The sequence below is a fragment of the Oncorhynchus keta genome, chromosome 24 (genome assembly GCF_023373465.1).
Source record: "Oncorhynchus keta strain PuntledgeMale-10-30-2019 chromosome 24, Oket_V2, whole genome shotgun sequence".
NCBI classification, from domain to species: Eukaryota; Metazoa; Chordata; class Actinopteri; order Salmoniformes; family Salmonidae; genus Oncorhynchus; species Oncorhynchus keta.
The window spans coordinates 35078153-35099279 of NC_068444.1; the positions used below are offsets into that span (position 1 = coordinate 35078153).

At 43.1% G+C, this 21127-nt stretch overlaps 2 protein-coding genes and 2 long non-coding RNA genes across 6 annotated transcripts in view; 2 read left to right on the forward strand and 2 right to left on the reverse strand.

Annotated features, from left to right (window-relative positions):
• On the reverse strand, nt 1-18622 carry LOC118357428 (regulator of G-protein signaling 9-like). Of its 3 annotated transcripts, none has more exons than XM_052478189.1 (19): nt 18470-18622; nt 13348-13444; nt 12264-12314; nt 11718-11824; nt 11573-11624; nt 11384-11442; nt 11226-11302; nt 10960-11041; nt 9588-9650; nt 9083-9112; nt 8895-8956; nt 8601-8714; nt 8370-8485; nt 7975-8062; nt 4879-5017; nt 4584-4666; nt 3682-3805; nt 922-1030; nt 1-831 (listed from the first exon to the last, which is right to left on the reverse strand). In XM_052478189.1, exons 2-19 carry the CDS (start codon nt 13430-13432, stop codon nt 743-745), a joined length of 1530 nt encoding a protein of 509 aa, XP_052334149.1. In that variant the 5' UTR covers nt 13433-13444; nt 18470-18622; the 3' UTR covers nt 1-742. The 3 variants fall into 3 exon arrangements, with proteins under 3 accessions (XP_052334149.1, XP_052334148.1, XP_052334150.1); XM_052478188.1 differs by lacking the exon at nt 18470-18622 and adding an exon at nt 17415-17919; XM_052478190.1 differs by lacking the exons at nt 1-831; nt 922-1030; nt 18470-18622 and adding an exon at nt 17415-17850 and having other exon boundaries at nt 1564-3805.
• Nucleotides 5012-5988, forward strand: LOC127911450 (uncharacterized). Its single transcript, XR_008078579.1, has 3 exons — nt 5012-5142; nt 5643-5766; nt 5934-5988. It is a non-coding gene; the product is annotated as an uncharacterized LOC127911450 (long non-coding RNA).
• Nucleotides 5627-7968, reverse strand: LOC127911449 (uncharacterized). The gene is made up of 4 exons (XR_008078578.1): nt 7124-7968; nt 6138-6497; nt 5761-5800; nt 5627-5718 (listed from the first exon to the last, which is right to left on the reverse strand). It is a non-coding gene; the product is annotated as an uncharacterized LOC127911449 (long non-coding RNA).
• The window catches only part of LOC118357427 (guanine nucleotide-binding protein subunit alpha-13-like), a 12046-nt gene continuing 9333 nt past the window's right edge, over nt 18415-21127 (forward strand). Inside the window, exons 1-2 of the mRNA XM_035734509.2 lie at nt 18415-18857; nt 19439-19665. Of these exons, the coding sequence (XP_035590402.1) occupies nt 18575-18857; nt 19439-19665 (510 nt within the window). The 5' untranslated portion in view covers nt 18415-18574. The remainder of the gene's footprint in view (nt 18858-19438; nt 19666-21127) is intronic.

Genomic DNA, 21127 nt, shown 5'->3' on the forward strand with positions numbered 1-21127 from the left:
TACAGATACTTTTGAAAAACTAGATGATTACTTGTTGGATTACTTTTTAAATGAAAAGACATTCTGACACCTTTCTGTTTTCTCAGTGATATTTTATTCAGCATTGAACAACTTTTCTACTTTCAGATTGTTCCACCTGAGCGAGTCCGACAAGTCAGAGACCACTATGAAGACACACGTCTTCTAACGCTTCTGAAGTGAAAAGTATTCCCAAAATAACTACGTAATCAGATTACATTACTGAATTTGAGTAATCCAAATCCTACGTTACTGATTCTGGACAGGTAACTAGTAACTGTAACGGATTATACTTTGGAAATGTCGGCATTAATGTAAGTGTGTGTGTGCGCATGCACGTTAATGTGTGTGTGTGTGTGTGTGTGCGCATGCACGTTAATGTGTGTGTGTGTGTGTGTGTGCGCATGCACGTTAATGTGTGTGTGTGTGTGCGCATGCACGTTAATGTGTGTGTGTGTGTGTGTGTGTGTGTGCGCATGCACGTTAATGTGTGTGTGTGTGTGTGCGCATGCATGTTAATGTGTGTGTGTGCGCATGCACGTTAATGTGTGTGTGTGTGCGCATGCATGTTAATGTGTGTGTGTGTGTGTGCGCATGCACGTTAATGTGTGTGTGTGTGTGTGCACGCGCATGCACGTTAATGTGTGTGTGCGTTACCCGGCCCCATCATAAGGTGTTAGACTTTCCCAGGGACAGATGATCTCCTTCACCTGCCCTCCCCCTCTCAATGCCTCCTTCTCTCCACCTCATCCTCGGAGTCAACGGGGGTAGATACGACACTCTGGAGGGATGTCCACCTTGATCTGGAAAAAACTGAAGGAAAGTGGAGAGGAAAGAGGGATGAGGGACTGAAGGGATGAGGATCTATAAAGGTGTGTGGGAGCTTACTCTTCTGTGACTCACTTGGCAATGCGCCTGGGCGGGGCTTGGCTGGGCTGCTCCATGTTGATAGGCTGAACGCGGCTGCTTGTCCCGGCGGGGGCAGGACATTTTGGCATAATGCTGGGGAATACTGTGGAGGGAGTACAGACCCCTCTCAACAGACGGACCAATGAGAGAACCATACGTGAACGAGAAGAGACAGCAGTCCCCCGGCTCTCAATGTCGGCCTATCCCCTCTCCACCCCACCTCCCCCCTTCCCTCCCACCTATGTTCTGAGGCGGGGGTGCTATCTATGGTTACGCTGATGGGTGAAGAGCAGGTGGGGGTGTTGGGGAGGCAGAGAGGGAAAGGGGGTGAGGTGGAGGAAGAAGGGGGGCCAGAGTAGACCGCCAGGTGGGGTATGGGTGCCGTGAAGTGACACAGATGTAGGGGTTAAAGGTCAGAGTTCAGACATAAGGTCAAGGGGGAAAGATCACTGAGAGGTCATACTAATACACCACACACTGAACACTGGTATAAATGAAGGCAGCATGGACTGGTCTGGCCCTCGGACAGAAAATACTGTGAGTTATCTTTGACTTCTGTTATGGCATTATGGACTAATTGACAGAGATGGGCACAGTGACTGGATGACACAGTGAAGATGAGATGACAGACAGATGTCCTGGACATAGACTCTTTATTGGATGGAAGTTACAATAATGACATGCAACATACAGTATGTGTCATTCCACAAATAGGGCACCTTTAGGGTAGTGTAATTGTTTCCCCATCTCAAGAGGTCAAATTAAGAAAAATGACTAGAAAAGTGAAAATTGACAAGGTTGACCGTGACAGGTTTGTCGATTTCATCTTAAATCATCCATAGCTCCCCTTGTGACAGTGTGTAACTGAAAGTAATCAGAAGTTTGTTGTGGTGAGGAGCAATTAAATACAAGCTTAAAGGTCCTATGCAGCCATTTTTAACTCATTATCAAATCAGTCTTATTATGGTGGTGATTTGACAAAATTACAATCATGGTCTTGAATTGGACTCGCCGCCCATCCAGTCTTGGTCTTGAATCGTTCTCGCTTTATGTGGTCTCGAACACAACACTGCTATATTTACAAAAGTATGGACAGCTCTTCAAATTTGTGGATTCGGCTATTTCAGCCACAGCCGTTGGTGAAAAGTGTACAAAACCGAGCACACAGCCATGCAATCTCCATAGACAAACTTTGGCAGTAGAATGGCCTTACTGAAGAGCTCAGTGACTTTCAAAGTGGCACCATCATAGGATGCCACCTTTCCAACAAGTCAATTCATCAAATTTCTGCCCTGCTTGAGCTGCCCAGGTCAACTGTAAGTGCTGTTATTGTGACGTGGAAACATCTAGGAGCAACAACGGCTAAGCCGCAAAGTGGTAGGTCACACAAGCTAGAACGGGACTGGCGAGTGCTGAGGTACGTGGCGCGTAAAGAAAATCACTCACTATCGAGTTACAAACTGCCTCTGGAAGCAACGTCAGCAACTGTTTGTCTGGAAATGGGTTTATGGCCGAGCAGCCGCACACAAGCCTAAGATCACCATGCGCAATGCCAAGCGCCGGCTGGAGTGGAGTAAAGCTCCCCGCCATTGGACTCTGGAGCAGTGGAAACAGGTTCTCTGGAGTGATGAATCACACTTCACCATCTGGTAGTCCGACGAACTAATTTGGGTTTGGCGGATGCCAGGAGAACACTATCTGCGCCAATGCATAGTGCAAACTGTACAGTTTGGTGGATGAGGAATAATGGTCTGGGGCTGTTTTTCATGGTTCAGGCTAGGCCACATAGTTGCAGTGAAGATAAATCGTAATGCTACAACATACAATGACATTCTAGATGATTCTGTGCTTCCAACTTTGTGGCAACAGTTTGGGGAAGGCCCTTTCCTGTTTCAGCATGACAATGCCCTGGTGCACAAAGTGAGGTCCAAGCAGAAATGGTTTGTTGAGATCGGTGTGGAAGAACTTGACTGGCCTGCACAGAGCCCTGACCTCAACCCCACCGAACACCTTTGGGATGAATTGGAACGCAGACTGCGATTCAGGCCACTTTAGGTCATGTCGTGTAAGTCAGAACGTAGATGTATGTGATCCAACTGTTAAATGGAATGTTTTATCAAAATGTACACACATAATGTATGAGGGACATAAAAGCCACTCTATTGGTGGAATGACACAGATGTGTCCCTATAGGTAGAACATGCTGATGACAGGTGAGAGAAAATGAGATACAGGTGATACTGCTCAGTGAGTGAGGCATACCATCAAGACTAAAACACTTAATAACTTGAAACATTCAATGCTTTTAAACCTTTGTGTCTGTGGTAGTATTGCGTTCTAATGACAGTCAGACTGATAGACATAACTGGAGGAGATAGACTCTCCCAGCTGTTTTGTCTGATGTATGTATGCTACACTGGCCATGGCAGCATACAGTTGATATAAATTCAAAATAGTACATTTTATTTCAAATGCTCACTATTTGTCAACTTTGCTGTACTCCAAGCTATATGTAAAAGGTAGCAACTACATTGCTTAGCTTTCAGCTGGTGTGTATTCTGTGTATGTGTGTGTGCGTGTGTGTGTGTGTGTGTGTGTGTGTGTGTGTGTGTATTCTGTGTATGTGTGTGTGTGTGTGTGTGTGTTTGTGCTTATAGAAGTGTGTGTATTCATGTCTATGCATGTGAGTGTGTCTATGGTCTATTTCTTGGACGGGGGCACCTCCTTGCCCTTGTTGCTGAGTTTGCTCATGACCTGTGTGATGTCCACAGGGCCACTGGTGGCCATCCTGGCTCTCTCCTCCTGCTCCAGCTGGCGGACGATGATGGGACTGATGCTGGGTCGACGCTTCCTCGCATTGGCCTCCAACTGGGGCACACTGGAAAAGGGATGGGGGAGGGAGAGAGTTGAGGAGGGGGAGAGAGAGTTGTACATGTCCTTACAATTACACACTAATTATCTCTTAGAGATAGAGGGGAAAGAGGTGTTGAGGGAGATACCGTAAAACTTTAGTTAATAGCCTGTGAGTTTATTTGTAACACGTGCCTCGAGGCAGGCTTCAATTTGAGCCAGGCATCTATTTCCTTAATGCACACAGTTTTTGCTCATTTGCATATTTAATTGTTTAATTTCAGCATTTCAATCAATTTCTTCATTTCCTGCACTAATGTATTATGGTTTACACACCGTGTCACATTTATTTTGTCTTAGTATGCCTCAAATAAAAAAGAATGACTTTTCCTTGACAGAATAATTATTCTCATTTTTGACTGCGCATTTTCGACAGTTATTACTTTTCACCACTAGAGGGTGATCGGCCAATATCTGGGGTAAGGAATCCAGAAGTTGTTGACTGTTTTTGTGCCTTCCAGTTAGCAAGCAGATCTCAGCTGTTAGCAGCCAATGGCTAGTATTTTCTTACTGGCAATAAAAACAGATGTTTACATAATTGTCATTACTGAATTATTTAATGTAACAAATGAAACATTAAGCCTCATAAACAATTCATGGTAATTAATGGAAACGTCAAAACAATTCATTTAGACCCAGCGTTTATTTGAAACTGCGTTTAATTGAAGTTTTACAGTACTCACACCAGTGCAGACAATATGTTCCACTGTACTGATCACACTCTCTCACACACACATAGCACTGACCTGAACATGTGTTGGTCAGGACAGATGGCCCTCTTCTGAGTGTCCTTAAACACTGGAGACTTCAGGTACCGCCCAAAAGAGTCCTATAACACACACACACACACACACACACACACACACACACACACACACACACACACACACACACTTAGATACCTCCTGTACAAGTATTGAAAGTTTTACTCCAAAATAAGTCACATCATGGCAGCCATGTTACATCATGGCAGCCATTTTGTGTATGATTTTCCAGTTACAGCAGACAGAGGGCCTGTAGTATTAGTGTGGTGAAACTGACCTTCTTCATCAGCATGAAGATGTGTGTCTGAGCTGCATCAAGTACGTATCTGTGAGGGTGTTTCAACCCTTTAACTGTCACCTCCATGGTCTTCCCATCAATGTTGATCCACCGGGGGGCGCCACGCGTCAGGAAAGTCCTAACCAGAGACATGGTTAATGTGTATGTGTTGGTATTACGGTTGCTGTCCTTTCAGACACTGAAGGCACTGAAGGCCTATAGGTTCAACACTGTACTAACATGTAACACACTGAAGACCTATAGGTTCACCACTGTACTAACCTGTCACACACTGAAGACCTATAGGTTCACCACTGTACTAACCTGTCACACACTGAAGACCTATAGGTTCACCACTATACTAACCTGTCACACTGAAGACCTATAGGTTCACCACTATACTAACCTGTCACACTGAAGACCTATAGGTTCACCACTGTACTAACCTGTCACACACTGAAGGACTATAGGTTCACCACTGTACTAACCTGTCACACTGAAGACCTATAGGTTCACCACTGTACTAAACTGTCACACACTGAAGATCTATAGGTTCACCACTGAAGACCTATAGGTTCACCACTGTACTAAACTGTCACACACTGAAGATCTATAGGTTCACCACTGAAGACCTATAGGTTCACCACTGTACTAACCTGTCACACACTGAAGGCCTGTAGGTTCACCACTGTACTAACCTGTCATACACTGAAGGCCTATAGGTTCACCACTGTACTAACCTGTCACACACTGAAGGACTATAGGTTCACCACTGTACTAACCTGTCACACACTGAAGACCTATAGGTTCACCACTGTACTAACCTGTCACACTGAAGACCTATAGGTTCACCACTGTACTAACCTGTCACACACTGAAGACCTATAGGTTCACCACTGTACTAACCTGTTACACTGAAGGTCTATAGGTTCACCACTGTACTAACCTGTCACACACTGAAGGCCCTATAGGTTCACCACTGTACTAACCTGTTACACTGAAGACCTATAGGTTCACCACTGTACTAACCTGTCACACACTGAAGACCTATATAGGTTCACCACAGTACTAACCTGTCACACACTGAAGACCTATAGGTTCACCACTGTACTAACCTGTCACATACTGAAGACCTATAGGTTCACCCCTGTACTAACCTGTCACACACTGAAGACCTATAGGTTCACCACTATACTAACCTGTCACATACTGAAGACCTATAGGTTCACCACTGTACTAACCTGTCACATACTGAAGACCTATAGGTTCACCACTATACTAACCTGTCACATACTGAAGACCTATAGGTTCACCACTGTACTAACCTGTCACATACTGAAGACCTATAGGTTCACCACTATACTAACCTGTCACATACTGAAGACCTATAGGTTCACCCCTGTACTAACCTGTCACACACTGAAGACCTATAGGTTCACCACTGTACTAACCTGTCACATACTGAAGACCTATAGGTTCACCCCTGTACTAACCTGTCACACACTGAAGACCTATAGGTTCACCACTGTACTAACCTGTCACACACTGAAGACCTATAGGTTCACCACTGTACTAACCTGTCACACACTGAAGACCTATAGGTTCACCACTGTACTAACCTGTCACACACTGAAGACCTACAGGTTCACCACTGTACTAACCTGTCACACACTGAAGACCTATAGGTTCAACACTGTACTAACCTGTCACACACTGAAGGCCTATAGGTTCACTGTTCACCACTGTACTAACCTGTCACACACTGAAGACCTATAGGTTCACCACTGTACTAACCTGTCACACACTGAAGACCTATAGGTTCACCACTGTACTAACCTGTCACACACTGAAGACCTATAGGTTCACCACTGTACTAACCTGTCACACACTGAAGACCTATAGGTTCACCACTGTACTAACCTGTTCACACACTGAAGACCTATAGGTTCACCACTGTACTAACCTGTCACACACTGAAGGCCTATAGGTTCACACACTGAAGGCCTATAGTTCACTGTTCACACACTGAAGGCCTATAGGTTTACTAACCTGTCACACACTGAAGGCCTATAGGGTTCACACACTGAAGGCCTATAGGTTCACACACTGAAGGCCTATAGGTTCACACACTGAAGACCTATAGGTTCAACACTGTACTAACCTGTCACACACTGAAGACCTATAGGTTCACCACTATACTAACCTGTCACACACTGAAGACCTATAGGTTCACCACTATACTAACCTGTCACACATTGAAGACATATAGGTTCACTGTACTAACCTGTCACACACTGAAGGTCCTATAGGGTCACCACTGAGCAAACATGTCTATAATAGATTTAAAGACTGTTCAGATAATGTATTAACGTCTCAAAAAAGGAGTATATTCTGTATATTTGGCCTGGCGAAGTGTTTTTATGCGCTGACTGAATGGAAGCTGATAAGTTTTAATCCGCTGGTCTCAGCTGGTCTCGGGAAGAAATGACGAGTCCTCACTGTCCGAGACCGAGTCAAGACCGAGCCCAAATGTATCCGACACGGAGACAAGACCGAGACACTCAATATGTAGTCTCGAGACCTGACCCAAGACCAGTCATGAGTACTACAACACTGCTGTGTTGTATGTTCATCCTGTCTGCAAACTAAACCTATGGGGGCGATAAAACTTGTACTTGAACTTGCGTTCCATGTAGACAGATATATTATCAGAAACACTATTCCTGTACTGTGACTGCTGACAAGTGAATATATCTCCAGGTGAGATGATGTGTTTCTCTGCAGGGAGGAGCTCTGGCCTTTCACTCCGACTGGACAGACAGGCTACTAACGAAGCATCATGGGTAGAGAGTGATGCATCCTGGGTAGTCTCATGGGGGGCAGTGGGGTTGGGGGACTAGCTTATTCCTGTCTTATACCAATCACAAACCAAAACAACATGACCTCAAATCATATCAAATCATACCGTGCACATGACTTAATGTTTTGTCTGTCCGTAGCCAGGGACCGTCAGTGCAATGGATTACATATGGTAGACCCAAACACAGATGTGGTAACAGCTCAGTCCCAAGTGTGTGGGGTTATGTTTCTCTTTACTTGTAGACCTGCTGGGCCTTGTCATTCATGGTAGCGGCTGTTCCCCACTTCAGATCCTCACATGCCTCCCAGAACGCCAGGTTCTCACCTGTCAATAAATCAATCCATTAACTAATCAATAAACCAGCCAGTCAAATGTTTGTTGTATAATGTCAAATCCCCTAATAGAACAAGCAGAGGCACCTTGAAAAGACCCAGACTGTTGGGTGTAAAATGGGACAGGTACATGCCTGCCTAAAATCATGTCAAAAAATTGTTATTGTTTTTTATTTATTTAACCATGTTAGTCTTGTTGAGTCAAGAATCAATCTCCCAAGAAATGGACGAAGACATAATATCATACCACCATTGTTGTAATGTTTCCCCAATGTTGCCGTTACGCTGTATCAACGTACCGCTGAACTCCTTCTTGAGGAAGAGTCTGAAGTCATCTCTGCCTCGAGGGTCAGAGAGCAGCTCCCCAAAACTGAAGGTCCACCTCTCCACACGCATCTTAGTAGGAATTCCCACACTGACACACACACACACATATGAACGTCCATGTTTTGATATCAGTTCAAATAATACATTCTACAATGACAGGTAGGACAGGGATAGTAAGCTGAACAGTTAGGGGTCAGACTCACTTCGCCATGTTGAGAAACCAGTAGGTGACATCATCAGTTACCCAGGGGTTGCTAGGGAGACAGGGGGCTAGGAAAGGGTCGTGCTTATTATAGGTGACAGAGTACTTCACAAGACTGGAGAAAAAAGAAAACAAACACAAAAAACAACTGCTATGTTGGAGAGAATGGAGAATTATGCTTTTTAGCACCTAGTTGATCACCATTAATCGCATGGTCATCGTATAGGATTTCAGCTTTTAACCCTAGGTGTGATGGATTGTCAAACGTGGTGACATCTAAACTATAGTGACATACGCTCCGATAGACACTGATGACTTGACCCTCGGCCTCATGATGGACTGCTGCGTAAAAATCATCTACAGGAAACAGGGGAAAAGGAATATTCATCAACATAGCCAAAAGGAAGGAGGAATTGTTCATATGTACATTTAGGGTAAATGTTATATGCTAATTATTTTAGGATGTTAAAAGTTGTTTCTCACAATTCTTCTGAAGAAGTCTGAAGTTTGTTTCTGGGAAATAAAGCAATGATTTGGTAATATATAACAGCAGAATGGACAGCTGCAGTAAACTTTGCATTTATTGTGCGCGTCTGTCTGTGTGTGTAGAAGTATTCTTCAAAGTTACGACTGTAAGAGAGGCATTGAAGAAAACCTACAGACAGAAAAAGAGAGGGGGGGAACATAATATTGATGAATTCAAACAGAAATAAAACTAAATCTGTTATGTGATTGGCTAACAGAGGGAACAGATGTGATGTGATTGGTTAACAGAGACTACAGTAATGGGAAAGGGGGGGTCAGGAAGAGGGGTATGTACCTGTATTTAGTGTCAGATTACCAAGGTAGAAATCCTCTTATCAAATATAAGCAGATTGAATACCACCTTGTCCTTGCTAGGTCACACAGACAATGATACTGTGGCTACAATATACCCCCACATGAGCAGGCTAATCCATACACACAAACAGCGGGACTAACCTGTTACCTCCTCTGTGTTGGGGTCTACCATGCGTTCAAGTCCGTAGTCCATTGCACTGACGGTCCCTGGCTACAGACAGACAGACAAAATATTAAGTAATGTGCACGGTATGATTCGATATTTTCATGTTTTGGTTTGTGATTGATATCAGAGGAATAAGCTAGGAACCCAACCCCACTGCCCCCCCATGAGACTACCCAGGATGCATCACTCTCTACCCATGATGCTTCGTTAGTAGCCTGTCTATCCAGTCGTGAAAGGCCAGAGCTCCTCCCTGCAGAGAAACACATCATCTCACCTGGAGATATATTCACCTGTCAGCAGTCACAGTACAAGAATAGTGTTTCTGATAATATATCTGTCTACATGGAACGCAGGTTCAAGTTATCGCCCCATAGTGACCTTGCGTGTAATTAAACACATGCAGCTTTTCTTCTGTCATTACTTGTTGCCCTAGAAGACTAAATATTCCCTTGCTCATCAGAAAATGGCCTACATCGATAGAGTTAATACTTCAAATCGATCTTTAAAGTTCTCTCTTTCATCTCTGCTTCTCTTGCATAGCAAAGACGTTAAGGGACCCAGGAGAAAATGCAATAACTCAACCATTTTTTTGGACCAAACAACATCATGGTTTTAAGGGAATTAAAACGACTTCGGCTTGGATGCATATTTTATGCGGTTGAAATACTATCGGCTTTTATGACGCTGATAAAGATAGCGCCTTTACAGACGGTCCCTATCGCGCACTTACATTCTCTCAAGATGCTGAAAGAAATAAATCCTATTTCTCCACTCCTGTTCCCGAGTCAAAATGTACATTTGGTGTATCATTTTACTGCGAGAAATGCATAATTCTGCAGTAGTTAATATTACATTAGAGGTTATAGAACTACAGTCAGCGTCCAGATTTCAGTTACTATTCCATTTAACCCATCTGAACACCACATTTCCCTTGACGTGCCCCATCTTGTGACTGTCAAATTTGTACAGCACCTCACAATCGTCACACATAACATACTGAAGGGCCCTCCCTTCTCTTTATTTTCAGCTCTCCATTTCAAAGCACTTTTATTATTGAATTAAACTCTGGCGTGTATTTGTTGCACTACAGATAAGACCTGAAGCTTAGGCTTGTACACTAACGTCAGATAAATTTAAAAAAATAAAGAAAAACCTCTATGTAGCCTATAGATATTAATTGCAAAATAATGATATATTTATTACATTTTAAAGCAGCGTTTTCTCTTTATTCAACCTGCCCGCCACCCTCCCGCACTTAATCCACACAATATTTCATGACCCTAAACCTGCAGATATAAACGCGGAGGCATTGGGTTATGAGTCAACACACACATCACTAGTGTGTGTGTCTCACCGGAGGTCTGTGTACCACCCAGTAGGCTCTCTCCTGGCAGTCAAACACCACGCGATCCGGCTTCTTCCTCTCCTTCCCCGCCCTGCACACATACACACACAAAACAGTCAAATTTCCCAAGTACACAGTCCATCTGTGGATGATTGTTCCTAGGCCGTCATTGAAAATAAGAATTTGTTCTTAACTGACTTGCCTAGTTAAATAAAGGTTAAATTAAAAAAAATATATATATATATGACAGTGTAGTCTATTTCTGCCAGACTAACCTGTACTGTTCTTTAGCCTGCATCACAATGAAGTCCCACTTATAATTCATCCACTTGTGAAGACTGTTATACTGCACCTGAAGACAACAGAGTAGTGTGTTACCACTTCCACATTAGATAGATGTGTGTGCCTGCGTGCACGTGTGAATGTCTCTCACCTGTTCATACAGCGCCAGTATTCCTTTCTTGCGGATGTTTCTCTTAGCCAGGTATATTGCTGTGAAATAAACATGATTTTCATTTTATTTTGTAATTTTTTGGACTTAAACGTATTTGTCCGCAATGTAGATGACCTAAAAATAAAGAAAACTTTAACTCTGTTTTGTCTTGTTCTGTGTGCATCTCACCATAGTCTGTGTCCTCTACAGGCCACTGCTGGGCTGGCCAGAAGTATGGTGTCTGAGAAAAGACAAAAAGCACAGAGGTTTGGCATAGAGTTAGGCTTAAGGGGGTTGGTTAAGCTTAAGATTCATGAGGTGTTGTCATTGTTACCTGAAAGCGGTAGAGAGACGCGTCTGGTTTGATGACTAGTCGCTTATGATCCTGGAGGGGGTAGATGTACCCAAATGCCACCAACATGGTGCCCAGAGCCCACGCCTCTACACAGAGAGAGGGGGAAGAAGAAGAGAAAGGGAGAGAAATAGAGAAAAGGGGTGGGTGTTCAGGAACCATAATACCAGACAGCTCTGTGTGTGTGTGTGTGTGTGTGTGTGTGTGTGTGTGTGTGTGTGTGTGTGTGTGTGTGTGTGTGTGTGTGTGTGTGTGTGTGTGTGTGTGTGTGTGTGTGTGTGTGTGTGTGTGTGTGTGTGTGTGTGTGTGTGTGTGTGTGTGTGTGTGTGTGTGTGTGTCTGAGACGAAAGTGTGTGTGTGTGTGAAGCGTGTGTGTGTGTGTGTGTGTTTTACCTTCTGCCTCTATACTGTAGCAGTTGGTCAGCCATGCCGTGTGTGTGTGTGTGTGTGTGTGTGTGTGTGTGTGTGTGTGTGTGTGTGTGTGTGTGTGTGTGTGTGTGTGTGTGTCTGAGACGAAAGCTCTTTTACCTTCTGCCTCTATACTGTAGCAGTTGGTCAGCCATGCCACAATGTCCTCACCTGAGAAGGTGACAACAAACAGCTATTGTAGAAATATAACATCACATGTATGACATCAAGACTCATTGGTTTAACTGTCACGTGTGCTCCCTCTCCTGCCTCTAGGTCACCAGTCTGCTTCCCCAGTTGTCATTGTGTCTATTTGTTTCAGGTCAGTGCGCTGTCAGTGTTACGTTTTTTTTTTCATTTATTAAATGTATTCCCTCCCTGAACTTGCTTCCGGACTCTCAGCGCACATCGTTACAGTAACTCTGAAATCAAAAGGGGCTGTGGAGAGGAGAGAGGGGTGATATATAAATGCCAGACGCCTGCCTCAGAGAAACAACTGCTGTGACAGTCAATATGAGAGGAGAGGAGAGGAGGAGACGGCTATTATTTTATTAAATGTTATTACATTTCTCTATAGGGATATTGGAAATTATTCCAGTAAGCTATTTAATTAAAGTGAGAATGCCCTCGAAGCCACTTTTTGGAGGATATATTGGCATGCGTGTTAGGCCCAAGACGAAGTCGAGCACTGGCAAACTATGCCAATATATCCTTCAAACACCGGCTGTGTGGCCATTAGCATTTTTATACAACAGGTTACCAACATATTCAAATAATGATTGACATACAGCATCTTCCAAGAGATAGTCCCGGCCCACCCGTTGTACAATCTATGCTATGCTATTCTATGTTTTACCAATCCCAGACGACATGCTGTTACAGTGTCTGTAATCAAGGATGATTTTATCAGAAACGGACAAAGATGAAGTTGTATCATTAAAACTCAGTAGGTATACAATAGGTTCTTTAGCCATCTCTCTCTCATCTTTCTCTCCTTACTGCACTTCCTCCTACTCTCACTACCTCCCTGTCTCCCTATGCCCCCCCCCCCCCCTCTCACCTTCTCGATCAGAGGTTGTCAATGCGATATAATCTTGAGCTCAAGACTTGGGGAAAAAAGGTCCCGGGGTCTGTAGGAGTTACCTAACCTATGGCAGCCACTATCTGAGAGTTTTTTTCTGTTTGCTTCTTTGTGTGTGTTTACCTGTGATAGCGTGAGGTATAGTAGTGATAACCAGTCTCTGGGGTTGTGACTTGACTCCAGTCTTTGGATCCTGCATCTCCAGCATCACAGACTCCACCTTGCAGACAGCAGGAAAACAGGTCATAAAGACAACAGATATTCACCACTACAGAGGCGGATCACTGAGACAACGGGTTGTCAAGAAAACAGGTTACCATGACAATAGGACAGGAAGTCAACAGGATACTATGATAATGAGACAGGTCAGATCCATATGCATAGAATTACATCTATAGAATCCTATTACTTTTAAATAGAACTATTACTATTAAAGGGACATTTCATCCTGGGGGAATCCAGTCTCGTTTTCATCATGTCTGGGGCATTTCTAGGACAGTGAGATGTGTTTCACACATAATTGCCCAAAAGGAAGGCAGGTCAGGGCTTCACGCACTGGATGATACACCTTATGACGGCTTCCGGTATATTGATGGAGGGAGCACATGTCGGCGGAATCAGATTCTGTACCACTTACATCAAAATACAGAACAATACACAGTTTAACCACCCCACTAATTGTATTAATCAGGGGGTTTGTTTGTAGTGATTGAGTAGGGAAACAGTTGTGGGAAAGGTTCTGACAGATGGGCGTGTCTCTTAAAAGGAACTACACTGGACCTTGTGCAAACTGGAAACCCCACAAGGGTGCGTGCTCAGCCCCCTCATGTACTCCCTGTTCACCCATGACCATGTGGCCACACACACCTCTAACTCAATCATCAGGTTTGCAGACGATACAACAATGGTAGGCCGGATTACCAACAACGACAAGACAGAGGTGAGGGCCCTGGTGGAGTGGTGCCAGGAAAATAACCTCTACCTCAACGTCAACAAAACGAAGGAGCTGATCATGGACCTCAGTTGACAGCAGAGGGAGCACGCCCCCATCAGTGCCTCTTCAACCTCAGGAGGGTGAAGAAATAAAGACCCTTACAAACTTTTACAGATGCACCATTTGGAGCATCCTGTCGGGCTGTATCACCGACCTGGTACGGCAACTGCACCGCAGGGCTCTCCATAGGGTGGTACGGTCTGCCCAACACATCACCTGGGGCACACTGACTGCCCTCCAGGACATCTACAGCACCCGGTGTCACAGGAAGGCCAAGAAGATCATTAAGGACCTCAGCCACCCGAGCCACGGCCTGTTCACCCCGCTATCATCTAGAAGGCGTGGTCAGTACAGGTGCATCAAAGCTGGGACCAAGACAGAAAAACAGCTTCTCTCACAAGGCCATCAGACTATTAAATAGCCATCACTAGCCAGCCTACCCCCAGTACCCTGCCCTGAACTTAGTCACTGTCACTAGCCGGCTACCACCCAGCTATTCAACCCTTCACCTTAGAGGCTGTACATAGATATGGAACACTGGTCACTTCAATATAGTTTACATATTGTTTTACCCAGTTCATATCTATACTGTATTCTCGTCAAGGCCATCCTATTCAACTATTGCTGCACATATACTATTATATCCTAAGTATTCTTCAGATATACAATATATTCTATCCACATACTGTCCATAATGGCTGTATATCCCATCACATATATACACACACACACACACACACACACACACACACACACACACACACACACACACACACACACACACACACACACACACATACATACATACATACATACATACATACATACATACATACATACATACATACATACATACATACATACATACATACATACATTCAGTACCAGTCAAAAGTTTGGACACACCTACTCATTCAAGGGTTTTTCTTTATTTTACTATTAACTATTTACTATTATTTTACTATTACTATTATTTACTATTACTAAGACATCAAAACTATGAAATAACACATATGGAATCAGGTAGTAACCAAAAAAGTTTTGCCGGCCTTCAACTTCGTCTCGGGTCAAACACCCGTGCCAATATATCCTCCAAACACCGGCTTATCGGGAATTATCACTTAATTGTACTCCGGACTCCGACACTGCTCAACCTAATATACAGTTCAAGTCGGAGGTTAACATACACCTTAGCCAAATACATTTACAATTCCTGACACATGGTGTTTAAAAATAGTCCCAGTCTTAGGTGTTTAATATCATCACTTTATTTTAAGAATGTGAAATGTCAGAATAATAGTCCCATGGTGTTTAATAGTCCCTAATAGTCCCATGGTGTTTAATAGTCCCTAATAGTCCCATGGTGTTTAATAGTCTAGTCCCATGGTGTTTAATAGTTCCTAATAGTCCCATGTGTTTAATAACCTAATATAATAGTCCCATGGTGTTTAATAGTTTGGAAATTCCCATGGTGTTTAATAGTCCCAATAGTGAGTTTAATAGTCCCATGGTGTTTAATAGTCACCTAATAGTCCCAAATAGTCCCATGGTGTTTAATAGTCCCAGTTTAGTCCCATGGTGTTTAATAGTCCCTAATAGTCATGGTGTTTAATAGTTTGTTCCATGGTGTTTAATAGTTCACTAATTCCATGTTTAATAGAGTCCCATGGTGTTTAATAGTTCCTAATAGTCCCAGTTTAAAGTCCCTAATAGTCCCATGTGTGTTTAATAGTCCCTAATAGTCCCATGGTGTTTAATAGTCCCCCTAATAGTCCCATGGTGTTTAATAGTTTAATAGTCCCTAATAGTCCCATGTTAGATCATCAATTTATTTTAAGATGGTGTACATAATAGTACCATGGTGTTTAATAGTTCCTAATAGTCCCATGGTGTTTAATAGTTCCTAATAGTCCCATGGTGTTTAATAGTCCCTAATAGTCCCATGGTGTTTAATAGTCCCTAATAGTCCCATGGTGTTTAATAGTCCCTAATAGTCCCATGGTGTTTAATAGTCCCTAATAGTCCCATGGTGTTTAATAGTCCCTAATAGTCCCATGGTGTTTATACTTGAATACTATTGTTTGTACAGATGAACGTGGTACATTCAGGAGTTTGGAAATTGCGAAATTGAGTTTTAATGACTCCAACCTAAGTGTATGTAAACTTCCGACTTCAACTGTATCTATATTTCATAATTCCATTCTTTTACTTTTAGATTTCTATGTATTGTTGTGTATCGTTAGATATTACTCCACTGCTAGGAACACAAGCATTTCGCTAAACCCGCAATAAAACATCTACTAAATATGTGTATGTGTCTAATACAATTTTATTGTATTTGCTGGTTGCAAGGACACACCCAAGAAACACCCACATCATACCACATCCCCAAGTCAACTCATGTTTGGTTTATGTCATGGCCGTCAGCATTTCTTGAGGAGCAAGCCAGAAAACAAGGTCAAATCAGCGGGTGCAGTTCCCCTTTAAGTTACACAGAGAACCCAGTTTTAGTAGCCTGTTGGTAACAGAAGCTGGCACAACAAGCATGGTCCTGGCTGGGAATGCAACAAGAGTTTGTCCTGTCCAGTACGGTTAGTACAAATGGGTTGGATTATCTGCTGGCTGCTGGAGGTGCTAATACTAATCACACAATACTCAGTGACCTCATCACTGAGTAGCAATACAATGGTAGAGAGAACACACTGTCAATCAAAGCCAAAGCTACAGTACAAGTTTGTGAAATGCTGTTCACGGAAGTAATGTACTTACACTTTGCACATTGAGGATAGGTGGTCTCATTTTACGGCATAGGCTAGCTCTCTCACACTCTTATTGACACCTGTGAAACAACTAAACATGACTAGCTGGTTAACTGTAAATATAGACAGGCTTTCCTGGGAATGATGTTTTGTGATATGTGGCAACAAATCCATAACAGCTGAGTTTAAAAAATGGCTGTAGGAGAATATGGCATGTTATGATTTTTTGTTGTTGAAATCATTATGTATTATTATCATATAGGTGCACTGGGTCGACAACCCGGATAATAATACAAAACATCAGACTCCACTGCCCAGCGTGTGATGGACGAATAGTCGATATATATTTTGATGACTAAATATAGCAACACACTGTAGCCGAGATGTCTGCATCTGCCCTGTAGCATAACGATCTCTGATTGGGCTAACCTACCTACCTTTTTGAGACATGCCATCCTCGGTCGGAACCTCTGTCCATGATCCCGTACATTTCTGATGGTCATGTTGTCTGCCTTCCTCCCCTATTATTCACTATGATAACGGCTACAATCTGAATGAATGTAGCCTAATATTTCTCCAGCCAAAGGGAAGACGCTCGATGCGAAGGAATACGCAAGTAGGTTATCAATACAATGACCAGCATGCATCGATAGGGATGGAGAGGGAGATCGTATTAGCCAATCGGGGCACGGTTCTATATTCCCACCAGTGAACCACCTGTCTGTCTGCGATAGGATGCTATATGAAGTAAGGTAACCGATATGCTCTGCATTTATGCAACTGTGTGGTGTGACCACCAGGTGGGGACATTGGATCATACACCTCAGAGCCTAAATGATTCATGATCAAGTCATGATTGTAATTTGACTGTGTTGAATTGTTCTGTTAAATGTTAAATTAGGGCTTTGATGTGATGTGAATAATAAGGTATTTCAATGTTATAATTTTAGGAACAGCTATTTTGTTTAATTTGGTCAACTTTGGTAAAATAAAAAAAGTGGTCTAAATGAGGATGTAAAAAAGTTTTTTTCAGGGCAAAATGAAAAGAATAATCACATGGTTAAGTGATGAAATTAATGTATGATTTTTGCTTTGCAAGAAAGGCATATGCTAGATTTGTAGACTGTACTGTCATCCAAAGCACACTTTTCGGTTATATAAAGATAGGGGCTTGCCCAAAGGCTTGGTCCTGTGTGTGTGTGTGTGTGTGTGTGTGTGTGCGTGTGTGTGTGTGAACATTAACACAGGCAGCCCAATACAGCGGTGTAATCATTCATCCAAACATTTTCAATCATTTTAAGTAGGTCCCTCCCCATTTCGTTCCGTTTGCTTCCGTTACTAAACGTTTTGCAACAGAATCTACGTAATAAATACACCCCTGATTTTTTTCCACGTATTGGTATTTTGTTCAATCAGATCAGCTCTTTCTACAACAATTGGGTAAAATATCAGAATTGAGCTGCCTGTGTAAACGCAGCCAGTGTGTACTTACATAGAAATCATTATATTTCTATGGTGTAGAGTAGACAGTAGCGTTTCCGCGCTCCTCACATGAACGCGCAAACTCTCTCCCGTTTATCGATGAAGCTGGTTGAACATGGCGGACTTCCTGCCGACCCGATCCGTACTAAATCACTACTTCCCCGCTTGCCTGCTTACCAGCACCGAGGTGGAACAGCTGAGGAAATCTAAGGCGATTGACAAAAGTATTTCCCGGGACAAAACCTACGTGAAACGACTAGTGAAGATACTTTTACTGGGCGCGGGCGAGAGCGGCAAGTCCACTTTCCTCAAACAGATGAGGATTATCCACGGGCAGGACTTCGACCAGCAAGCTCGAGAAGAGTTCCGGGCAATAATTTACAGCAATGTTATCAAAGGTAACTAGGGAGAAAGTCTACGGGACTATATCTAAAAATAAAATAAAAAAAAAGCTACATTAACATTCTTAACGTTCCACTTGAGTGGTGAAAACTTTTTGGCAAAGTTTCCATTATGTTTATAAGTGGAGCTGCTATCCGAAGTTAGCAGCAGATTAGCTAGCTAACTGTTACTGTATGGGGTTTAGCTTCAGAAATACAAATTCCCCGTTTAGTGGAGGAACGCCCGTGTTGGTGACTATCGACTAGTGTGTGAGTATCGCCGTTTCTAATGTAGAAATGGCCATTTTTCTTATAACTGGCTAACTAAATCAGATATACTTGAGAAAATATGACTTCCTGCTGCCAGCTCTAAAATTCAACTCCTCTAACGTTATTCTTTGAGGGTTTTTTTCAGTTTCGTTTGAACAGTGGTGTAACATGCCTCCAGAGTGACCAAACTATCTAACTGTGGTTTTATATCCTCGAACATAAAGACTTCTTTTAAATCAGCCTTGTTTCCTTCTGATACTTGTCAGATAGGGTTGTGGGCCACAGACCCCTGTGTGTGTTTAACTCTAAACCCTATCTATCCCCTTCAGGTGTGCGTGTGTTGGTGGATGCACGGGAGAAGCTTCAGATCCCCTGGGGTTCCTCTGACAACCAGCTGCACGGAGACAATGTGATGTCATTTGACACACGATCTTCGATGATGGTGCACGGCCAGGTGGAGACAAGCGTGTTCCTCAAGTACCTGCCCTCCATCCAGGCCCTGTGGGCTGACGTTGCCATACAACACGCCTACGACAGACGCAGGGAGTTCCAGCTGGTCAGTACACACACACACGCATGCACAGATGCACACAGACTCATCAGACTGGCTGAAGTGAAAGTGAAACTGAGTAGAGACCAGAGACTTGCGGCTGCTTCCTCCCTTGTCTCTCAATGGCTCTCTCTGCATGTGTGTGAGGTTGGTGTGTGTGTCGGATGCTCAAGCTGCACGTGCGTCAGTCTGTTAGCTGTGCCGACCTCAGCTCTCCTCTATTGACACCTGGTCTTTCCTAACACACACACTAGGGCTGGGAATTGCTAGGGACCTCACGATACAATATTATCAAGATACTTAGGTACAGCTGCGATATGTATTGAGGTTTTATCATGATTCTGTGTATTGCGAATCGGTACTGTAATTTTTTATTGTGTTCGATGTAATGCTCACTCTGTCTGCTGCAGAGGAACAAGGAAGAGCCATGATAATTTTTGGGGTCATGGAAATGAATGCTGATAACATTAAGTCAAAGTTTGCGTACACAGATTTGCAGACGTTATCGCAGGTGCTGTGAAATGCTTGAGTTTCTAGCTCCAACAGTGCAGTAATACCTAGCAATACAAGCAATGCACACAATCCAAAAAGTAAAAAAATAAATTAAGAAATGTCGGAACGAATCGAATTCACATCCCAAATAGCACAGGTTTGCTCACCATAACATGGAGAACAAGCTATAGATAGAAAAATACTTTAGTATTGGTGAGCTGTTTGTTGGTGAGATCGAGTATGATTTGTGCTGGAATGCTGATCTGCTTACAGGTACAGCACACACTCACTCAAAAGCCCTGTACCGGCTGCATTCAACACTAACACTGACATAAAAGTGACATGGCAGCAATACAGCAGTGACAGCCAGATTTACAGGATGCCAATGAGCTATATAAGTCAGTGTCAGGCCTGAAATTTCGTTTTGTTGAAAAACAAATGATAGTCCCACTAAGGGCAAACCAGGTGGGATGGCATATTGCTGCAGAATGCTGTGGTAGCCTTGCTGAATTCTAAATAAATCACTGACAGTGTTACCACCTCCATGCTTCATGGTGGGAACCACACATGCGGAGATCATCCTTTCACCTAATGTGTCTCACAAAGACACTGCGGTTGGAACCAAAAATCTCATATTTGGACTCATTAATGTCCATTGCTCATGTTTCTTGGGCCAAGCAAGTTTCTTATTATTATTGGTGTCCTTTAGTAGTGGTTTCTTTGCAGAAATTTGACCATGAAGTCTCCTCTGAACAGTTCTGTTCAGTCTGTTTCTTGAACTCTGATGCTTTTATTTGGGCAGCTTCTGAGGTGCAGTTAACTCTAAATAACTAATCCTCTGCAGCAGAGGTAACTTTTTTTACCTTTGTTTAACTAGGCAAGTCAGTTAAGAACCCATTCTTATGTACAATGATGATCTACCGGGGAACAGTGGGTTAACTGCCTTGTTCAGGGGCAGAACGACTGATGTTTACCT